Source organism: Phaseolus vulgaris, chromosome 9 (genome assembly GCF_000499845.2).
Source record: "Phaseolus vulgaris cultivar G19833 chromosome 9, P. vulgaris v2.0, whole genome shotgun sequence".
Taxonomy (NCBI): Eukaryota; Viridiplantae; Streptophyta; class Magnoliopsida; order Fabales; family Fabaceae; genus Phaseolus; species Phaseolus vulgaris.
The window spans coordinates 461044-482706 of NC_023751.2; the positions used below are offsets into that span (position 1 = coordinate 461044).

At 36.6% G+C, this 21663-nt stretch overlaps 2 protein-coding genes across 2 annotated transcripts; one reads left to right on the plus strand and one right to left on the minus strand.

Moving 5' to 3' along the window:
* The first annotated feature begins 8009 nt into the window (after window positions 1-8009).
* LOC137823034 (V-type proton ATPase 16 kDa proteolipid subunit-like) lies at window positions 8010-9751 on the plus strand. Its single transcript, XM_068628111.1, has 3 exons — window positions 8010-8210; window positions 8622-8907; window positions 9264-9751. Exons 1-3 carry the CDS (start codon window positions 8135-8137, stop codon window positions 9394-9396), a joined length of 495 nt encoding a protein of 164 aa, XP_068484212.1. The 5' UTR covers window positions 8010-8134; the 3' UTR covers window positions 9397-9751.
* Window positions 9752-19310: 9559 nt separating this feature from the next.
* LOC137820553 (uncharacterized) lies at window positions 19311-20035 on the minus strand. The gene is made up of 2 exons (XM_068624695.1): window positions 19375-20035; window positions 19311-19315 (listed from the first exon to the last, which is right to left on the minus strand). Exons 1-2 carry the CDS (start codon window positions 20033-20035, stop codon window positions 19311-19313), a joined length of 666 nt encoding a protein of 221 aa, XP_068480796.1.
* Between the last annotated feature and the right edge of the window lie 1628 nt (window positions 20036-21663).

Genomic DNA, 21663 nt, shown 5'->3' on the forward strand with positions numbered 1-21663 from the left:
ATCACCAGTGCCACGTAGGTTGTCGTGGGCGACCACTTAGTCTTTTCACTGAAACAAGTTACAACTCGAGACTGGGGGGCTTGTGTACAGACCAGACCTCAGTCATCGGCCTGAGAAAAAGACATCAAACATCAGACATCGGTGGACTGATAGCAATGGTGGGCCACGTAAGCTGGGCCCCACACACAGTATGAGTTAACATGGGTTAACACCCTGATACCAGAAGAGACCTAAGTCACGAGGGAATCATGCATGGGGTGTGTATGGTACATTCGGGTACGACACCAGCAAGTGTTCCTTGGAAGCGCTAAGGCCAGTTAGGGTTAGGGTTTCCAGGGAAAGACTGCATGCATGACACGTGAATAGTTAGGGCACCCGCAGAATAGATGATGCCGCAAACACTGGTAAGTCTTTGCACTTCAGAAAAGGGAAGTCCTATGCGCCGGATTATGCTAAGATTGTGTGATAGCGGCGCAAGGACATTCTCCCAAGAACCCTAGGCCCAATAAGAGACGTGGGAGCATCACAAAAGTAACCCTATATACAATCTATAAATAGGGTGGTAAGAACCCTAGCAAGGTACGTTGTTTCTAAGACTGAAACTGCTTATACACATTACTGTTTCTTTAGCCCTTACTGACTTGAGTGTCAGAGTGCAAATGGCCGCTAGGCCGCCCTTTATCTTTACAGGAAAACGTTCTTAAACCTAAGGAAATTTGATTATCAGGTGGAGACTGACAAACCAGAAACTACCATTTGAGTCAACCGACAATCAGGTCAACCGGCGAGAACATATTGTATTCATAAATAATTATCTAGATAAGCAAATAGAAACTTATATTGAGATTTGAAAGATGGAAAGAGAAATTTAATAATAGAAGATAAGGAACTTGATAAATAATATATATTTTTCTTTTTACAAAGAGGAAGGAAGGAGATTTTTTTTTCAATTGTCCATTAGCATCCTTTAATAAGTTCACATAATTTTTTGTATTGTTTTCTCTATTTATTATTTAAATCGAACTCAATCTCAAATTCAAATTAAAGTCAAAATTTAACTATATAAATTTACATTATTTACACCTTTTCTATAAAAATTCATAAATCACATGTTTTATAAAATAACATAATTTAATTTACAAGTATATTAACTCGTACACATTAAAAAATATTTGTCCTTATCGAAAATATTTTTTATTCAAAGAGTAACAACACATACTTATCTATGGAAAATAAATTTGTTTGAATTAGGTAAGCATATTAAGGATAAAAATATGTATTAATGAGACTACGTCCTTAAAATGTTAATAAATAAAATGAATACATAGTCTATTTATTTTATTTAAAAATAACGATGAAAATGAGATACTTTGTGTTTTTGTATTTTTAAGAAAATAAAATTAATAATAAATATTATGTGATATTTTGTACTGTTAAAATATGTTCGCGCGTGGCTTGTCCTCGCGAGCTAGGGCACCTTCGTTTTGTTCCGTTTGTGAGTACCTGAAAGAAGTGAACAAATGGGCGCCCTCGCGGCTGTTTGCACTCCGACGATCAAGTCAGCTAGCGAGAAACATTAAAAGGTGACGCACCCCCGTATCGGAACACTTGAACCAATGCTCTGAGGGTGGTTGAAAACTGTACTGAAGGTCTAAAACTGTGTTGCCCTAATTGCCTTGTGCTCATAGCTGGGTGCGCCGTCAAGAACAATTAGGGTTTGTGCTCTGTGTGACTATGAGAATTAGGTTAAAACTCTCTCCTCCTTTTCAAATGCTCCCAAGGTCCCTTTTATACATCTCTCATCATTAAAGCGCATTAAAGTGCATTGAAAGCATATAAAAAACATTCCTTGGAATATACGAATCTTAACTTACTTAACGCGTACCTTGGCAAACTTTCCCTGAAACCTTTAATGAGCACGTGGGCATTGCCACGTGCCCCTCTGACTTGATCGTTATTCTGTGCAGAGGGTCCCACAGCGCCGCCACCCAACTTAGGGTTTTTCCCTCGTGTGAGCCCTCTTTTCTGCGAAGTGCTTCTGTCACGTGGGTTGACTTTTTGGGTGCCAACTCATGCGCCCCAATCACTAGTCACTCGCCCTGGGGGTGTATCTACCTTTCTCTCGTATCATGCACGTGGTTCTCCCCTGGTCATGGCCCTCTCATGGGTCGTATCTGTCCCAAGGTCTCCTAGCAGTGGCGTGGATACTTCACGAGTCAGGTTTACCCCCTACTGGTACTAGAACTTATGGCCTTGAAGCTGCCTTTCTCTTCTCCTTTCTACTGTTCTGAACTGTCGAGGCCCGATGTCTCTCTTGGGCGATGTCTTTGCTTAGGCGATGTCTTACTTGGACGATGTCTCTCTTGGGCAATGTCTCTCTTGGGCGATGCCTCTCTTGGGCGATGCCTCTCTTGGCGACATCTTACTTGACGACGTCTTACTTGGCGATGTCTTACTTTAGGGCAACGTCTTACTTTGGCGACGTCACGAGCGGTCGACCTGTTGACTTTTCTTCCTTGGGTCCCTTGAGGGGTCCCACCATGTGTTGACTTTGACTTCTGGTCAACGCTCGGGTACGGGACAGTACACAAGCCCCCAGTCTTGAGCTGACACTTGTTTCAGCGAAAAGACTAAGGCCTCGCCCATTATCCACATGGCATTCTTGTCTTTACTGAACTCACACGCTTGAACTTCCTCGCCTGAACCCCCAACAACTTCAACTGAGTTTACTGGGAAATCCGGCGATGTGCTTTTTGTGGCGTTACCAGACCACCTGATCTTCCGTTATCTAACACGGCGATGACACCAACCCGGCGACAACCGATTATGTATACTGCAGAACGCCACTTCCACAAACGGCGACTATTTGACTTCTTGACCACCCGCCTTTCTCTTGTCCATGTCATCACACCCGATGACCTGATCGGTACACAAGCCCCCCAGTCTTAAGTTGTGACTTATTCAGCGAAAAGACTATGAGGTTGCGTTTTCGACGACCTACGTGGCTTTAACTTATCTGTTGTGCGATCACCTGATAACTTGGTCGGTTTTCACTCAACCCAATTAACTTAGCACAAACTGACGCTTAATTCTCTGGAAATCAACTTAACTTGAACAAACAGTTAGTCTATAGCAATAACATTTGACACGAAATCACTTACTGAGCAGTAGGCGTGGGTTATTCTTAGTATCTGAAATCTCGTTTGTCTGATCTACTAAGTGACATGTGTATTTCTAGGTTACCGCCTAATTCTTTGCTGGCCTGGTTCTGCATTGAGGACTTTCAAACTTGCCTCAATTTGCTTAAGCAAAAAGGTCTTGTAATCTGTTCTCGCCTGAACTCACTCGAGGGTGAGGAGGACTTTCTCTGGTGCCTCAACTTGCCCAGGGGTTACATCTCCTCTTCCCCCGGATGCATTGAGGACTTGCAATCTCGCCTTGATTTGCTTACGCAAAGAGGTCTTGTAATCTGTTCTCGCCTGAACTCACTCGAGGGTGAGGAGGACTTTCTCTGGTGCCTCAACTTGCCCAGGGGTTACATCTCCTCTTCCCCCGGATGCACTGAGGACTTGTAATCTGTTCTTGCCTGAACTCACTCGAGGGTGAGGAGGACTTTCTCTGGTGCCTCAACTTGCCCAGGGGTTACATCTCCTCTTCCCCCGGATGCACTGAGGACTTGCAATCTGTTCTTTCCTGAACTCACTCGAGGGTGAGGAGGACTTTCTCTGGTGCCTCAACTTGCCCAAGGGTTACATCTCCTCTTCCCCCGGATGCACTGAGGACTTGCAATTTGTTCTTGCCTGAACTCACTCGAGGGTGAGGAGGACTTTCTCTCTCTTCTCGTCTACACTCGCTCACGGCGAGGAGGACTTTTTAATCTCTTCTCGCCTACACTCGCTCACGGCGACGAGAACTAAAAACTTCATACTTGTGCCTCCGATCGCCAGATGGCGTTGAGGACTTAAAACTTTATGCTTTAAAACTTTGTACTGAATGCATGCGATCTGAATTTGCCCTAAATTACACAAGGACGACAAAGTCTCTTTCCAAAAGCTTAAAAAACGATGAGCATGCAAACTTAATAACTGGGAAACTTTGATAACTTTTTCGAAACCTTCTTTATTGGGTGACCTCGTTAAAAAACCCTCCTTAGGGAAAAAGAGTGCCCCCTTGAAAAACTGTTTTAACTTAAAACATCTCAAACTATTCGAGTTAATTGCTACTTACAATGCTTTAACTGTAATAAAACTTGAGGAGGGGGCGTCCCAAAGGAATCCCTTAATCCCTGATCAAGGACTAGGCTCCCAGATTTTAACTTATACTGATATCTGGTACCGGGGCTAGTTGTTCATACTTGAGGAGGGGGTGTCCCGAAGGAATCCCTTAACCCCTGATCAAGGACTAGGCGCCCAGATTTTAACTTGTACTAGACATACCTCTTATCTTGCTTTAGACTTGACTTCTGCTTGATTATCTGGCGGCAACGCCTACTTCTGGTGACGCTTTGTTCTAGTGACACCTTATCTTGGCATTGTTATCTTGGCGACGCCTTGTCTTGGCGACGCCTTACCTTGGCAAGCCATCTTTGTCCTCTTTTTTGATCTCTGATTTTACAAGAAAGGGAAAAACTAAGGCAAATGTATCTTAATCTCTTCTCGCCTACACTCGCTCGAGGCGAGGAAGGTCTTTTGAAACTCTTCTCGCCTACACTCGCTCGAGGCGAGGAAGGTCTTTTGAAACCCTTCTCGCCTACACTCGCTCGAGGCGAGGAAGGTCTTTTTGAACCCTTCTCGCCTACACTGGCTCGAGGCGAGGGAGGTCTTTTGAAACTCTTCTCGCCTACACTCGCTCGAGGCGAGGAAGGTCTTTTGAAACTCTTCTTCCTTCTGCTCGACCCTTAGGTTGGGTCCTCCTTGTCTCGTATGTGCGCTTCCTGTCTTGGTCCTTCCTCCCTGTTGCGGCCTCGTGGACTCTGGCGGGTTGCGCGCATATATGCGCTCTCGGGCGTGCGGGCGCGACAGTTGTGAGTTTCTCATATACTTCACCTTCAGAGGCAACGTGTTCCACCGCATGACGCCTTATTTCAGCAAAAGTCTTGGGGCGATTGCGAATGATTGACTCGCAGAAAGACCTAGGACACACCCCTTTTCTGAATGCGTACACGATCATGGGCTCCTCCTTGGTGCCAACCTTCACCACATGCGCCCCAAAACGGCTTATGTACTCCTTCAAAGTCTCACCTTGATATTGCTTCACGTCGAACAGGTCGTATGAAACTGGGGGTGGAGCCCTGTTGGCTAGATACTTCTCTCTGAATAACTGCGACAACTGTGTGAAAGACATGATATGACCCTTTGGGAGGCTGACAAACCAACCCATGGCCATCCCAGTCAAGGTGCTCATGAAAAGTTTGCACCTTACGGCATCAGAGCCGCCTACTAGCATCATCCGTGTGTGGAACGCAATGAGGTGCGCCTCAGGGTCCTCTATCCCTGTGAAGGTTACCTTGGGCCCCGTGGATGTGTTGGCGGTCGCTGTCTCTAGGATCGCCTGTGAGAACGGCGTTGAGAATTCTCTTGGTGGGGTGACAGTCTCAGGCGCAGCTCCTCGTTGGTACGGTGGAGCTCGTTGTTTCTCGCCTGAGATGCTGCGAGATCCGCTTGCATGCGCTCTTGCTCCGCTTTCTTCGCTGCCATTGCTTCTTGCAATCCCTGCGTCATACCCATGAGTTGCTGCATGGTCATCTCTTCACTCTCAGCACGCGTCGAACCTTGTCTCGTGGATCTCATCATCTGGAACTTCTCCTAGTCGTCGTGCAACTACAAAGGGCAAAGGAACTCGAACTCGAACGAACGCGATCGCACAGAGATTCAACCAAAATTGATTGACGAAAACTGCACCAATTCCTCAACGAACAATGGCTTTTGGTAAAATCTCGAAGGAATTGGGTTGAAAACTGCAACTGGAACTGAGAAACTTGCGTGGTGGGACTGATGTTTTAGATCGAGCCCCACGGTGGGCGCCAAATGTTCCCGCCGGTTGACCGGGATCGTCTTCGCGCGTGGCTTGTCCTCGCGAGCTAGGGCACATTCGTTTTGCTCCGTCTGTGAGTACCTGAAAGAAGTGAACAAAGAGACGCCCTCGCGGCTGTTTGCACTCCGACGATCAAGTCAGCTAGCGAGAAACATTAAAAGGTGACGCACCCCCGTATCAGAACACTTGAACCAATGCTCTGAGGGTGGTCGAAAACTGTACTGAAGGTCTAAAACTGTGTTGCCCTAATTGCCTTGTGCTCACAGCTGGGTGCGCCGTCAAGAACAATTAGGGTTTGTGCTCTGTGTGACTATGAGAATTAGGTTAAAACTCTCTCCTCCTTTTCAAATGCTCCCAAGGTTCCTTTTTATACATCTCTCATCATTAAAGCGCATTGAAAGCGTATAAAAAACATTCTTTGGAATATACGAATCTTAACTTACTTAACGCGTACCTTGGCAAACTTTTCCTGAAACCTTTAATGAGCACGTGGGCATTGCCACATGCCCCTCTGACTTGATCGTTATTCTGTGCAGAGGGTCCCACAGCGCCGCCACCCAACTTAGGGTTTTTCCCTCGTGTGAGCCCTCTTTTCTGCGAAGTGCTTCTGTCACGTGGGTTGACTTTTTGGGTGCCAACTCATGCGCCCCAATCACTAGTCACTCGCCCTGGGGGTGTATCTACCTTTCTCTCGTATCATGCACGTGGTTATCCCCTGGTCATGGCCCTCTCATGGGTCGTATCTGTCCCAGGGTCTCCCAGCAGTGGTGTGGATACTTCACGAGTCAGGTTTACCCCCTACTGGTACTAGAACTTATGGCCTTGAAGCCGCCTTTCTCTTCTCCTTGCTACTGTTCTGAACTGTCGAGGCCCGATGTCTCTCTTGGGCGATGTCTTTGCTTAGGCGATGTCTTACTTGGACGATGTCTCTCTTGGGTGATGTCTCTCTTGGGCGATGCCTCTCTTGGCGACGTCTTACTTTGGCGACGTCACGAGCGATCAACCTGTTGACTTCTCTTCCTTGAGTCCCTTGAGGGATCCCACCATGTGTTGACTTTGACTTCTGGTCAACGCCCGGGTACGGGACGGTACAAAATATATAAGTGATTTACAAAGTGTTTTACTGTTTAAATGTGTATAATTTACTTTCAACATTTATATAATTTTTTATATTCTTTTATTCTAAATTATAACTAGGATAATACATATATATATATATATATATATATATATATATATATGAAATGTGAAAAAAATATGAGAATCTCCTTGGATATTTTTATTAAATCGTTCGTACTTGTATGGATTCATCATTGATTGTAAATAATAAATGATGTTCTGCAAAAAGAAATCTGATAAGTTATTTTTTTATTTTATTTATAAGATTAGATAATTTTTAGTTTTAAATAAATAGTTAAAAGTTAAATATTGTAAAGTTAATGGTGAATATAAAATATTATAAAGAGTGTATTTTTATATCCGCCTTTTGTGTTTAGGGTTCTATTTTTTTTTCAAAAACTCTTATAGTTTTTATTTAAATATCAGTTTTTTTTAAATAAAACGAAAAGATTAGATAGTGTGATGATTAAAAAACAATGTAATATTAATGGAGAATTTTTATTAGAACTGATAAGATAATGTTGAAGATGATAAAAAAATATTAAAATATAAGAAAAAAAAGTGTACAAAACAAATATAATTAGTTATCCATGTTCTAGATTGTATTCTATTTTCCAAAAAAAAAAATTAACCTGAAATTTCGCGAGGATGGAGACTGAAACCTATGATTAGGGGTTATCTAGTTGATGATTGGGAATTGCTGGCAAGGAATGGTTAAAATTTTGAATAATAGCAAAAGATGGGCCTGGGCCTAGTTTGTAGGCCCATCATATTAAGAGTGTAAGAAAATCTGGGTTATTCGACCCGCTCGATAGGAGATTCAAGTCGGGTACAGAGCGTGAGATTATAAAGGGAATAGACATGGAAATCCCACGTTTTCTTCACGGCAATAGAATCATCGAGACACGCTCAGAGATCGGTCTCTGCCGAGAATTTGAATTTCTCAGATCTATCCGACGTCGTTGCAGATCCATCAACGGTCATGGCTGGCTTCAGCGGTGATGAAACGGCACCGTTTTTCGGCTTCCTCGGAGCCGCAGCTGCCCTCGTCTTCTCCTGTAATCCACTCTCTTCATCTCCCCAATCACTTCCATTAGATCCGTGTTTAGCGTTTCATTATTTATATAATCCATTCGTGAATCTCACTTTTAATCCAATTTTTTGTTCCAATGCTCAGAACCGTATATTTCTTCTCAATTATTATATTCCTTTAGGTGTAGAAGGTCACGGTTGTTGAATATGTAACAATTGATGTTGGAGATTCACTTAGTTACCGCAAATAGTTTAGTTAAGTATGAAATCTGAAAACTGTTTGATCTGTGTCTGTGAGGAAATCGGAATAATTTCATGTCAAAGAGTAATTTGTCACGCTTGTGAAAGTGATTGATCGAATCTTAGGGTTGTTCGAAATTAAGTGATAAAATTTTGAGCTTATTAGGAATTTCAATTTCAATTTGAATTGTTGACAGGCATGGGAGCTGCCTATGGAACAGCAAAGAGTGGTGTGGGCGTGGCTTCCATGGGTGTAATGAGACCTGAGCTAGTGATGAAGTCTATTGTTCCAGTTGTTATGGCTGGAGTTTTGGGTATTTATGGCCTTATTATTGCTGTTATTATTAGTACCGGTATTAATCCAAAGGCCAAATCTTATTACCTCTTTGATGGTTACGCACATCTCTCCTCTGGTCTTGCCTGTGGCTTGGCTGGGCTGTCTGCTGGCATGGCTATTGGTATTGTTGGTGATGCTGGTGTTAGGTATAACCCTTTTCTACTTCTTTTCTGATATATCATTTGTTTCTTATTTGCTGATATTTTTAGGTCTTATTGAATTCAACATTGTATGGGTACATTCAACTCTTGGATCCACTAACTCTTACAAGTTACATGAAATACATTCTACATGCATTTGTATATCATTGTCCTGTTTCCTGAATATATCTTTCATTGCTGAACCATTACAGTTCATTATGTCTCTAGCCTTTTCAGCTGTCAAATAACATATTATCCTTCTTGGAACATGTATTTGCCTTTACTATCATGCATTTGTTGTTGAATTTGACTGTTGATTCTTTTCTTACAATTTTACCGATTGAATCAATCTACTTCTGCAGAGCCAATGCACAGCAACCAAAACTTTTTGTTGGAATGATTCTCATCCTCATTTTTGCTGAAGCTCTTGCCCTCTATGGTCTCATTGTTGGTATTATCCTGTCTTCTCGTGCTGGCCAGTCTAGAGCCGACTAAGAAAGGAGTTGTGCTAAATATTCTTTGACCACCCATCTGTTTTAACCTCCTTTTAAAGGGGGTGAGGGAGGTAATTACTAGTTGTTGCGAGATTAGCTATGTTCAGGCAGCATTTTCAGGCTTTAGCAATTGTGTGAAAGTTCAATTCGCCATTTGTGGTGTTTGTTTGTATAATTAGGGCTATCTTTACTTAATAAAGCTTCTTAAGCTTCCTCTCTTTTTTTCTTTATTGATTGTGTTATGCCATATCATCTGACCTTATATATATTTTTTGGGCTGTTGAAACTGGTGCATGTAATGATTTGGCTAGCAATGAAAACGTATTTCATGGGTCTTTCCATTTTGGAATTGGTAATAGCTGTTTTTTGTGTTAAATTTTTTGTTTATGGTTTGGTGAAAAATGAATCATATAATTGAAAGAACTGAAATGAAAGAAACAAGTTACTATTTACCAGTAATAATTAAATAAAAATAAAACATACTCTAAATAACTAGTAACCCAGTAAATGATTAACAGATGGTTGGTTTGTTCCCATTATTCATATACTTGGATCGGAGTATCATGCATGTGAATGATTAGAGTATGTTTTATCATGCACAATCTAATGTTTTTATAACACAATTTGGGCCTAGTAGTAGACTGGTACGAGTTTTTTAGAAAGATCTAATTTATTTGTCATTCACAATTCAAATTTTTTATGGTTACTTTCCGTACCTAATCAATTCTAACTTCCACCCTATTATTGATGTGAGATGATAAAAATGTGTTTTTTTTTTTTAATTTTAAATAGGAGTGGGGGCAGTGTTTTGGATTTGGGTTTCTGAAATTTCTTTCTCAATTTGAGTTTCCCTAACACATTTCTCTATCAGACTTCCTATAACTGCTTTTTGGAATAATATTTTTGAAATATGTTTTTAGATTTTGTTTTCTAGAATTTCTTTTTTGAAATGTATCATTTATATTTTAATTAGGCTTTCATATTTTTTTGGAATAACATTTTTGAAACATGTTTCTGGATTTTATGTTTTGATTTTTTTATTATTTGTATTCTGGGTTTGTCTTTTCAAAATGTAAAATGTGATTTTAGTTTTTTAATTCTATTTCAAAGTTTCATTTTTGAATGCAAAATAACCTATTACGAATTTGCATTTTCAAAAAGTATTTATTAATTCTAGAATTTCAGACAAGCATGTTAGAATTGATTGTTAGAAATGGCTGAGTGAAATAAGCACAAACCAATATTAGGGTGAAAATAATTAAGACATACTGAGGGTCTTCCCTCAATCTCATCAAAAAGCTAGGTTGTCTGGCTTGTTTATTAAAAAATATTCAAGTTATGGTTTCTAAAAAATATTTTTAACAAGAATTTAGACTCTAAAAAGAAGTTTATTAGACCTAGGTTGACCTGTTTATGTAATAATAATATATTTTCTATATAATACATTTATGTAAATAATATATATGACAAATTTTATAATGTAAATTTAGAATTTTAAAATTACTAAACATATGGATTTGAGTCATCCAATTTTATTCATCTACTCCTATTCATAAGTAATACAAGTGTATTTTTTTATTCAATGTACATATCATAAGTATATAATATAATAAAAGAAAAAATAATAATATTATACGAAGTAAAATAAAGTAAATTAAAAAAAAACAAGATTAGTATATGTTTTTAGTATTAAAAATATAATGAGTTTTGATTTTTTTATTATATTTTTTTCCTATAATTATAAAATAATTATTTTTCAATCTTATAAAATATTTGAATATTGATTTTAGTTTCTATAAAAATAATATTTGATTTTATCCCACTAAAATTTTAGATCACTATTTTTGCTTTTCAATACCCATTTATTTTGTGAATCTTAAAAAAATTGTAGGTGTCACATGAAACATTATATCAAAATAATAGTATATGTTACTAATGTTTTTTTTTCTAACACTTAAATAATCAATTAGTCTCTTATAATATTAGGATACAAAGTAGTGATCTAAATTTTAGAGAAATAAAAAACAAAAAAGTATGAACCAAAATAAAAAGAAATTACCCGTTTTACATAAACTAAAAATAAATAAATATAAGTTGAACAGATAAAAATAATTTTTTAATATCAGTTGATTATGAACTATCATCATACAACTTTAATTTAATAAATTTACTATACAATAATTTAAAATAAACTTTTTTTACTGTCACTACATAGTTTACCACTTTCAGTCAATTTTTTAAATAATTTTTTCAATTTATAAAACTCAATTTCTATATTATATTTGATAAATATTAATTGAATTTCATTTGAATAAATTTATTTATGATTTTTTTACTAAATAATTAAGATATGTTTCTATTTTAAATTATTATTTTTAAGAAAGAGGATGACTATTTCCTAGTTTGGAACTAGTTTAGAAGATATTGGTGACCATCTTTATAAGATGTTTAAGTTTTTAATGAATCATCAACTTTAATTTCCTTATTTATCCTATTAAATAATATGAATATGTGTTATTAATGTTATTAATAAATAATGAGAATAGAAGTCTACAAATGTAATTTGGTATATTGGTAACATGTTTTTAAAAATTCAACAAAATCAATCTAATTAACTATTTTAGTTGGTATCTGTGTTTATATATTTTTTTTTATATTAATGACCAAAAAATTATTAAATAGCATAATGGTTGAACAAAGGGTAAACATTTGAAATTTTTTGGTTCTTTTGTAGTACTTTTTTTCATTGCTTAATTATTTTAACTTATAATGTTTTTCATTCCTTATCTACGACAAGATGAGGATCTATATTTTTTTTTATCCATTTTTACTATAGTGAGCTGTTATTTTTTTAGAATTTTTATTCCTTTTAATATTAGTCTTCATAAATAAAACATGATTTATGTATTGAACAACGTTTATAGACTATTTTAGGTTTGTTGGCATAATTTGTTTTATTGGACCTTTTTATAACTTGTTTGGCATCATGTTGATATACTGAGGCCCATAATGGCCCATAACTATCTAACTAGAAAACTCAATTTTTAGATTCGTATGTTGTTTTTTATGTGGCTAAAGTTAATGATGTTTATTTCAAGGCATTGAGGAATAATTATGAAAGTGATTTTTGAAATATATTGTGAGGTTGAACATATCTTTTGTACGGACTAATACTCGTTTTTCGGTAAAATGTTTGGATGCTCGGTTCTTTTGATCGTGGAAAGTCAATTTGGTTGATTGGGTCTGGACAAGACCTATGCGGGTGGTCCTTTTTCAGGACAGACCTAAAGCACGTGGTTAAAGTAATTTTATTAATATACCTGCTTAGAGATATGTTTGGGGTGATGAATATAATCTTGTTAAATATAATCTTATTATTATTGTACGTATTGCTATTATTGAGGCAATATTTTTCTGTTGCATGTGGCTAGTTGCTATTAACCCTAGTAAGATAGGGAGATGCTTTGGTAATAAAAAGTGAACCTGCGGATAACACATAACTATCATAGGCGTATGTGACAGGTGATTTTCTGTTGCAAATAAAAGTTTAATATAATTATTTTAAGTTAAGATTCGCTTATCTCCAGGGAGAGTGATTGCATGTTGCATGTACGATAATAAAAGGACAGTAAGTCTCCAAGTAAAGGTACGCTATTTTTGCACACTAGACTGAAAACTTGTTTACTTTTGGTGAGCCCTAGCTGACTTGATCGTCAGAGTGTAATCAACAAGTAGGATCTCAACGAAGCCTTATACTAATACAACAGGAAGGTTTGGACTCGACTTCAGAAGAGGTAGATCCAGAAGGACATTCAACCTGAAGTCAACCGACAATAACATCTTTCATTCTCTTATGATTGAAGTTAATTCTATAATAATTATCCAATCCTACTCCATTCTTTTACTTATTTTTTCTTTCCAAAATTTAATGTGAGTTAAAAAAAACGTGTAGTATTTCAAAAAGTATAATATTAATGATTGATGGTATGTGATGTGAGTCGGGAAATAAATAAAATGAAAATAGAAATTATTTAGTTGAAGAGAAATGAACTAAAAGTAAATTTTTGAGATTATTTAATTTTAAAGTAAATAAAGATGTATTATTTTATTATAAATTTTAATATTGTGTTTTATTGATAATAACTTTATTCATTATTTATAATAATTTGTATAGTGTTTAACAACAACGCAATCTCTAGAAAAAAAATGGAGCAACCTCGTGATTATTTATTGGTGTTTATAATAAATAATGATTTAAAAAAAATTGAATTATATTTATGCAATATTTGATTGTTCATATTAGAAACATTTATATTAGAAAAAGATGGATTGAAGAAAAAATAAAATAAATAACTGGATTTTTAAAAAAAATTAACTGAATTAGCATGGATAAGTCACCAATTCGTGGTGGATCGAATCAGACTTAATTTTTTTTAAACTCATTGATAAATAAATCGAATTGGATTGACCTACCAAGTAACCAATGTCTGATAGATTAAATTAGTTAACCTCTTCAAACAGTTTTATTTTTCTTTGTATATTAAGATTCAATATCTCAAATATTAATTATATTTTTAAACGGGTTGATGAAAGCATTCAATATCTCAAATATTAATGATATTTTTAAAAGAATTGATGAAAATTGGTTAAATAGATAAAAAAATGGTTATTTTTTGTTTATATAATTATTTAAAAAATATTTCATGTATATCTAGTTTATAAGTTTTATTTCGCAATTTACTAAACTAGTAAAAAGAACAATTTTAGGCCAAAATTATTATAGTTTTATAAAATCATCTCAATATAAAATCCATGTGAATTGTTTTGTCTCAATTTATAATGAGAAAAAGAACATATAATGTTTTCTTCTTTTTCCTACTTTTTAATCTCGTCTCCAACTGCGATACTCGTTTTTTTTTTTATTATGTTAGAATACAATAAATTTTAAATCAGTTTTCCAAATATATACTAAAATACAACAATTTCTTAAATTAAAATACTAAATTACACTAATATTGATAAAATTTAATTGAAGTTTGGTTTTGTAACATTCCAACAAAAACTACTCACTTTACGTAATATAAAATCAAAGAAATATTCTATATAAAATGTAAGATTTAGAAAATAACCTATAAAGAAGTGGTACAAGAATGCCCAACTAGAATATCTGATAGAGTAAGTGAAATTTTGTTCCTTTTTCTTTTCTCTCCCTTCTCTGTAAGATTTTGATCTCCTCGTTTATCAGTTTGACGATCGGAGTCTGCCATTGGACTCCTAGAAGTGAACTCTACAAGATTGCTCAGACAAAATTTCAAATAGATTAAGTTCATTTTTGGCTCATTTTTCCTTTAAGTTTATTAAAGGAAAAGAAAGAATAGGATAAATCCCTTGTGTATATTGAACACATAGGGTTATGTTTATATAGGAAAAGAAACATATGGGCTAAGCCCATTACATACATATGAGATATCTAACAATATCTATAATATCTCATAATATCTAATTATATCTAATAATATCTAACACTCCCCCTCAAGTTGGTGCATATAGATCATATGTATCCAGCTTGTTACAAATGTAATCAATCCTAGGCCCTCATAAGGGTTTAGTAAAAATATCTGCTAATTGATTATTTGAATTAACAAACTCAGTCTTGATATCTCCCGATATAATTTTTTCTCGAATGAAATGACAATCAATCTCAATATGTTTTGTCCTTTCGTGAAAAACTGGATTTGAGCTAATATGAAGAGCAACCTGATTATCACATATAAGTGTCATTTGAGTAACCTCTCCAAATTGTAATTCTTTAAGTAACTGTTTAAGCCTAATAAGCTCACAAGTAGCCGATGTCATAGCTCTATATTATGCTTCTGCACTAGATCTTGCCACAACACTTTGTTTCTTGCTCTTCCAAGAGATCAAGTTATCACCAATGGAGACACAATAACTAGAAGTTGATCTTCTATCAGATGGAGATCCTGCCCAATCAGCATCTGAATAACAAACGACTTTAGTATGGTTATTATGACCATATAACAAACCTTTTCCAGGAGAGCCTTTAATGTACTTCACTGTACGAATGACTGCATTCCAATGATCTTCGCATGGAGAATTAAGAAATTGACTCGCCACACTGACTGCAAAGGAAATATCAGGATGAGTAACAGTGAGATAGTTCAATTTTCCAACTAATCTCCTGTACTTCTCAGGATCTGAAAGAGGCTCCCCCTGATTGGGTAGAAGCTTGACATTGGGATCCATGGGAGTATCAACTGATTTCGAATTCATCAACCCAATTTCCTCCAAAATATCTAATGCGTATTTTCTTTGAGAGATAACAATACCAGTATTGGATTGTGCTACCTCAATCCCCAAGAAATATCTGAGTTTGTCAAGATCTTTGGTCTGAAAGTGTTGACAAAGGTGTTGTTTTACTTGTGAGATGCCATGGTGATCACTGCTTGTAAGAACAATGTCATCAACATATACTACAAGATAGATACACCCAACACTCAAGTGACGATAAAAAACTGAATGATCTCCTTCACTGCGAGTCATACCAAATTGTTGAACAACATTGCTAAATTTTCCAAACCAAGCCCTAGGAGACTGCTTGAGGCCATATAAGGATTTGCGAAGACGACATACCAATCCAGAAGATTCCCCCTAAGCAACAAAACCGAGAGGTTGCTCCATATAAATTTCTTCCTGCAAATCCCCATTAAGAAAAGCATTTTTAACATCCAGTTGATAAAGAGGCCATTGTTGAAGAGCAGCCATAGCTATGAATAAGCGAACAGAGGCCATCTTTGCTACTGCAGAAAAAATATCACCATAGTCTAAACCAAAAATTTGGGTATAACCCTTAGCCACAAGACGAGCTTTGAGACGATCAATAGTACCATCAAGACCAACTTTGATAGCAAAAATCCACTTGCAACCAACAATTTTTAGATGGTAAAGGAACAAGTTCCCAAGTTCCATTATTCTGAAGCACATTCATTTCATCAAGCATGGCCTGACGCCAACCAGGATGAGCTAAGGCATCACCTACAGATTTTGGAATGGATATAGAAGAAATAGACGAAAGACAAGTATAAAAGGGTTAAGATAGTCTATGGTAACTCAAAGCAGTATAATGTGGATAATGATTACAAGTAGAACGTATACCTTTACTGATGTGATTCCAATAGCACAATATGAATGATTCTTGACATTCTTAGGAATCAACTTGAGTTGGATATGAGATAGGCACTTTATGATAGAATTGGATCAAGGTTCTATGTTCAAGAACTCACCAAGACTAGTACCAAAACCCAAACTCACATGGAAGATTCATGTATTGTCAATTGAATCAAAACAACAACTAGAAATGAAGAAGAAGCAAAGATGAATGACAGAAATAAAAGGAACCGAAGCAAAACACAAAGGAACTAGAATACCGAAACTGAAAAAGCAAAGAACACAAGCTAAGACATGAACATAAAAAGAGAAGGAAGGAAGGAGAAGAGAAAGCTCATGAAGATGGAAGGATTGGTTGGATGAACACGCCACTTAGAGGATGGAGACTCCAAGATGAGTGTGCTATGCCGCCACTTGAGGTAACTAAGAACTCTCAAGATAAGACTAAGTGAGGAAGGCACAAAGCTCTCCAATTCTCTCTCAAATTGAGTAGATTTTCTCTAATTCAAAATTCAAATCTGAATTGTACAAGCTAAGCACCTTTATTTATAGCCTAGAGGTGCTGAAATGCAAAGCTAATTAAATTCAAAATTCCCCCCCAAATGACATGAAAGTGGCGCCAATCCTAGAGCATGAGGAAGGTGTGACTTCCTCTCTTACTTTGGCACCTCCCTATTACGTCTACACCTCTATACTAAACGCACACCCCCTAAGTTTCCTAAACTAAAGACCTAAAGATGCTTTTACAAAAGAGGTTTCTTATGTTTCCCTCTAAGCACCTTCAAACAAAGAAATTACAAAAAGAGAAAACAAACGTCCATTAGCTCCTAAAGCCTTGAACATGCTCCTTGTAAGCCTTTGAGGTGGGCTACTAACTCCATGAGCGTCCTCCATTTGAGCCTCAACCTCTTCTTGCTCTTGATGATTGGCCTCCATGTCCACTTGAGCTTGATCTCCATCATTTACGCACAACAATAGGAAGATCAGGTTCAATAGTCGGAGGTTCAACTGTAGGAGCCGGAGGGGGATGAGGTGTTGGCACCAGAATAGAGTCTGCTGATGGACGATGAGACGTTTGAAGACGACTATACACCTAAAGATTTGGTGGCGGTGGTGAATCGTTAGGTGCACTAGGCACAACAAGAGGAATATTAACTTGATTAGATGAAGAAATTTAAGGAGAAGGACAAGACTTAAAGTAAAGGGAAGATTCACTGAAGGTGACATCTGCTGAAATAAAATAACGGTTTAAAGACGGTGAGACATTTATATCCTTTTTGTGATCTAGTGAACCCTAAAAAGACACATTTGTGTGACTTAGGAGATAATTTATCAAGACTAGGACTAAAATTATGAACAAAACATGTGGACCCAAAAACTTTGGGAGGTAAAGAGCGGAGAGGGTCATGTGGAAATAAAATAGAATGAGGAATTTTGTTATCTAAAACTGAAGATGGCATGCGATTAATGAGATAACATGCACTAAGAACAACATCACCCCAAAAACACCGAGGAACATCACCATGGATTAAAATAGTACGAGTTGTTTCAACAAGATGTTTATTCTTGCGCTCAGCTACCCCATTTTGTTGAGGTGTATAAGCACATGAAGTTTGATGAAGAATACCATGAGAAGCCATAAAATTTTTAAAAGAATGAGAAAGATACTCACGTCCATTATCACTGTGCAAAATTCAGATGGAAATTCCAAATTGATTTTTAATTTCATTGTAAAATATTTGAAATATAGAAAACAACTTAGAACGGTTTTTCATTAAAAATATCCAAGTACATCTTGAATAATCATCAATAAAAGTAACAAAATACTGAAATCCTAAATTAGACTTAATACGATTTGGTCCCCAAATGTCAGAGTGAACTAAGGCAAAAGGAGATGAAGCACGTTGTGAGACACTACTAGGAAAAGAACTACGAATGTGCTTCCCTAACTGACACGACTCACACAAAGTAGACACATTAGACAAACTTGGAACAAGCTGCTGCATCTTGGCAAGATTAGGATGACCCAACCGAGCATGAATGAGAGATGGAGAATCCATAATTGCGCCAACATGTGCAGAGATCTGTAGCTGATAAAGTCCACGAGACTCACATCTGGTGTCAATCATCCGTCCCGAACTCCGGTCCTGTAAAGTAATAGAATCTTTGGTAAAAGAAATAACACAATCAAGGGAACGGGTGAGACAACTAATGGATAATAAGTTAAATGGAGACCCAGGGACATAAAGAACATTATCAATAGATAAATAAGAAAAAAGATTAATAATACCAACACCATGTGATGGTACTCTATATCCATTGGCCATGGTAACTGAAGGTAAATAACCCGTAGTAGATAGGGAAGAGAAAAAAGATTTATTACCAGTAATGTGATTAGTGGCACCTGAATCTAGAACCCAAGGGCCATGGGAAGTGGAGTGAGTGAGGCCAACAAAAGATGTACCTGAATGTGCAACAGGAGCCGTCGAACTAGGGTTCTGACGATCCTCATACCATTTAAGAAATTCATTGAAAATAGCAGGCTGGCCTGGGGTATCAATTGAAGTATGGTCCATGGTAGAAGGTTGCACAGGGGCAATTTGAGCAACCGCAACAGATCTAGGAGGACAACCATGTAAGGCATAACATCTGTCAATTTTGTGGCCAAGTTTGCCACAATGGTCACACTTGTGACGCCCTTTGCCCAGCTTGTGAGGGCGAGTACAATCATTATGCTGAGAGACTAAAGCAGAAGAGTCATCAACATGAGACGTTATATCAGTGGTGTGTTTACCTGGCACGCGCAAAAGGGTAAAACAAGTGAAAGTAAAATTGGGCACAATAGGAGATCCTAAAATTTGATCACGAACTTGAGAATAATCATCAGGAAGGCCATGTAAACCCAATAACATGAAGAACTTGGATCTTTGTTCTAGTTCTTGAGAAGGAGTAGAGGCAGGAGGTAATAACTCATTAAAATCATGAAGAAGAGCATGAAGTTTACCTAGATATTCTGCCATTGTACCATCAAGACGTTTGGGAGCAACAATTGTGAGAAGATTTTGACACACACCATAAAGACGTTGAGTATCATTGGTGTATAATAATTTTGCTTGTTCCCAAACTTCTGAACATGTCTCATAGGTACGAAAAATTTGTTTTAAAGATGAGTGAATGGTCGATTTGATAACAATGCATAATTGAGCATCAATTTTCAACCAACGGAAAACCTCATTTTCAGCAAGAGTAAGATGATCAACATAACCTTGACTCTTAAGCCATAATTTAATATCTGATGCCCAAGTGTCATAATTGGTTCCATCCAATTTGTTAATGGAAAGATGAACATTGACGAAATTAGTATAAATAGATGAATCCGGCATAATGACTGCGGAAGAAGCCACAGTGGTAACGGAAGCAGAAGAAGCCATAGAAGATAGGACAAATCCAGTCATCGGTTAATTGGCGGCAGCAACAAAGATGAAGGCTCCGACAACGATTCCGGCAGCATCTCCAGTGGAGGATCCGACGAGATTCTGGCAACGACTCCGACGAGATTCGGCGACGGTTCCAACGAGATTCCGGCGACGAGTCCGGCGAGGGTCCAACGGCTGCTCCGACGAGGTAGTGGTAGCTCTGGCGAGACAGTGGGGCGGTGGCTGGAAAATTCCAGTGAATAGTGGGTTCACCAATAAAAATTGAACCCTCAATCCTAACCTTATGCTCTAGATACCATATTAAAGGAAAAGAAAGAATAGGATAAATCCCTTGTGTATATTGAACACATAGGGTTATGTTTATATAGGAAAAGAAACATATGGGCTAAGCCCATTACATAAATATGAGATATCTAACAATATCTATAATATCTCATAATATCAAATAATATCTAATTATATCTAATAATATCTAATAATATCTAACAAAGTTAATTTCAATATTGTTAGGGTTGTCTTTGTCTATGTTTTGCATATGACTTTTTTAGCTTCAGAGTTAATCTTTGTTAACTCAGGGTCCTAGTTATATAGTTAGATTTTAATCAGGACGCAAATACTATCAAAGGTGATTAAATTATCAGCATGACCAACCTTGTTAAGATAAGTACTCATCATGCCAGAGTGTTAAAAGTACAAATGGATATCATAGAAATCCATGTTGACGGTAATGTCAGAAGTGAAAAGAATTGAAAAGGAAAAAGTTACTTGAAATTATATGAAAAATTATCATCACTGTATGAAATATTTTGTTAAGAGTCAAATAAATAAAATTAGAAATATAATTGTAATGTTTCGAATGTTACTTGTATTATTCAGACTCTTCAATATCATTATCTAATCGGTTTAGACTTTGTTAATATTGATCAAAATATATTTATAAAATTATTAAATTAATTGCATATAATTGTGTACAATATTGCATACAATAATTGCGTATAATTTGATAATTATTATTTCCTTAATATGATCACGTAGTTCCTTATTCTAAGTGCGAGGCAAGCCTTTTGCGTAATTGTCAAATCCTGCAGACAAAAGCAAATACTATCAAAGGTGATCAAATTATCAGCATGGCCAACCTTGTTAAGATAAGTACTCATAATGCTAGAGTTTTAAAAGCACACATGGATATCATAGAAATCCATGCTTACGTAATGCCAGAAGTGAAAAGAATTAAAAAGGAAAAGGCTACTTGAAGCTAAATGAAAAATTATCATTATTGTATGAAATGTTTTGTTAACAGTCAAATAAATAAAAGTAGAAATATAATGTCATGTTTCCAATGTTACTTGTATTATTCAGACTTTTTAAGATCGTTATCTAATCAATTTAGACTTAGTTAATTTTGATCAAAATTTATTTATAAAATTATTAAATTAATTGCATATAATTTCGTACAATATTGTACAATATTGCATACAATAATTGCTTATAATTTGATAATTATTATTTCCTTAATATGATCACGTAATTCCTTATTCTAAGTGCGAGTCAAGCCTTCTGCGTAATTGTCAAATCTTGTATACAAAAGCAAATACTATCAAAGGTGATCAAATTATCACCATGGCACACCTTTTTAAGATAAGTAC

Excerpts from the sequence above, each read along its gene's own strand:
- LOC137823034 (XM_068628111.1), top strand. The coding sequence starts at position 8,135 with ATGGCTGGCTTCAGCGGTGATGAAACGGCACCGTTTTTCGGCTTCCTC. Across the intron at positions 8,211-8,621 it reads AGCTGCCCTCGTCTTCTCCT|GCATGGGAGCTGCCTATGGA; the intron begins GTAATCCACTCT and ends AATTGTTGACAG. Across the intron at positions 8,908-9,263 it reads GTTGGTGATGCTGGTGTTAG|AGCCAATGCACAGCAACCAA; the intron begins GTATAACCCTTT and ends CTACTTCTGCAG.
- LOC137820553 (XM_068624695.1), bottom strand. The coding sequence starts at position 20,035 with ATGACTGGATTTGTCCTATCTTCTATGGCTTCTTCTGCTTCCGTTACC.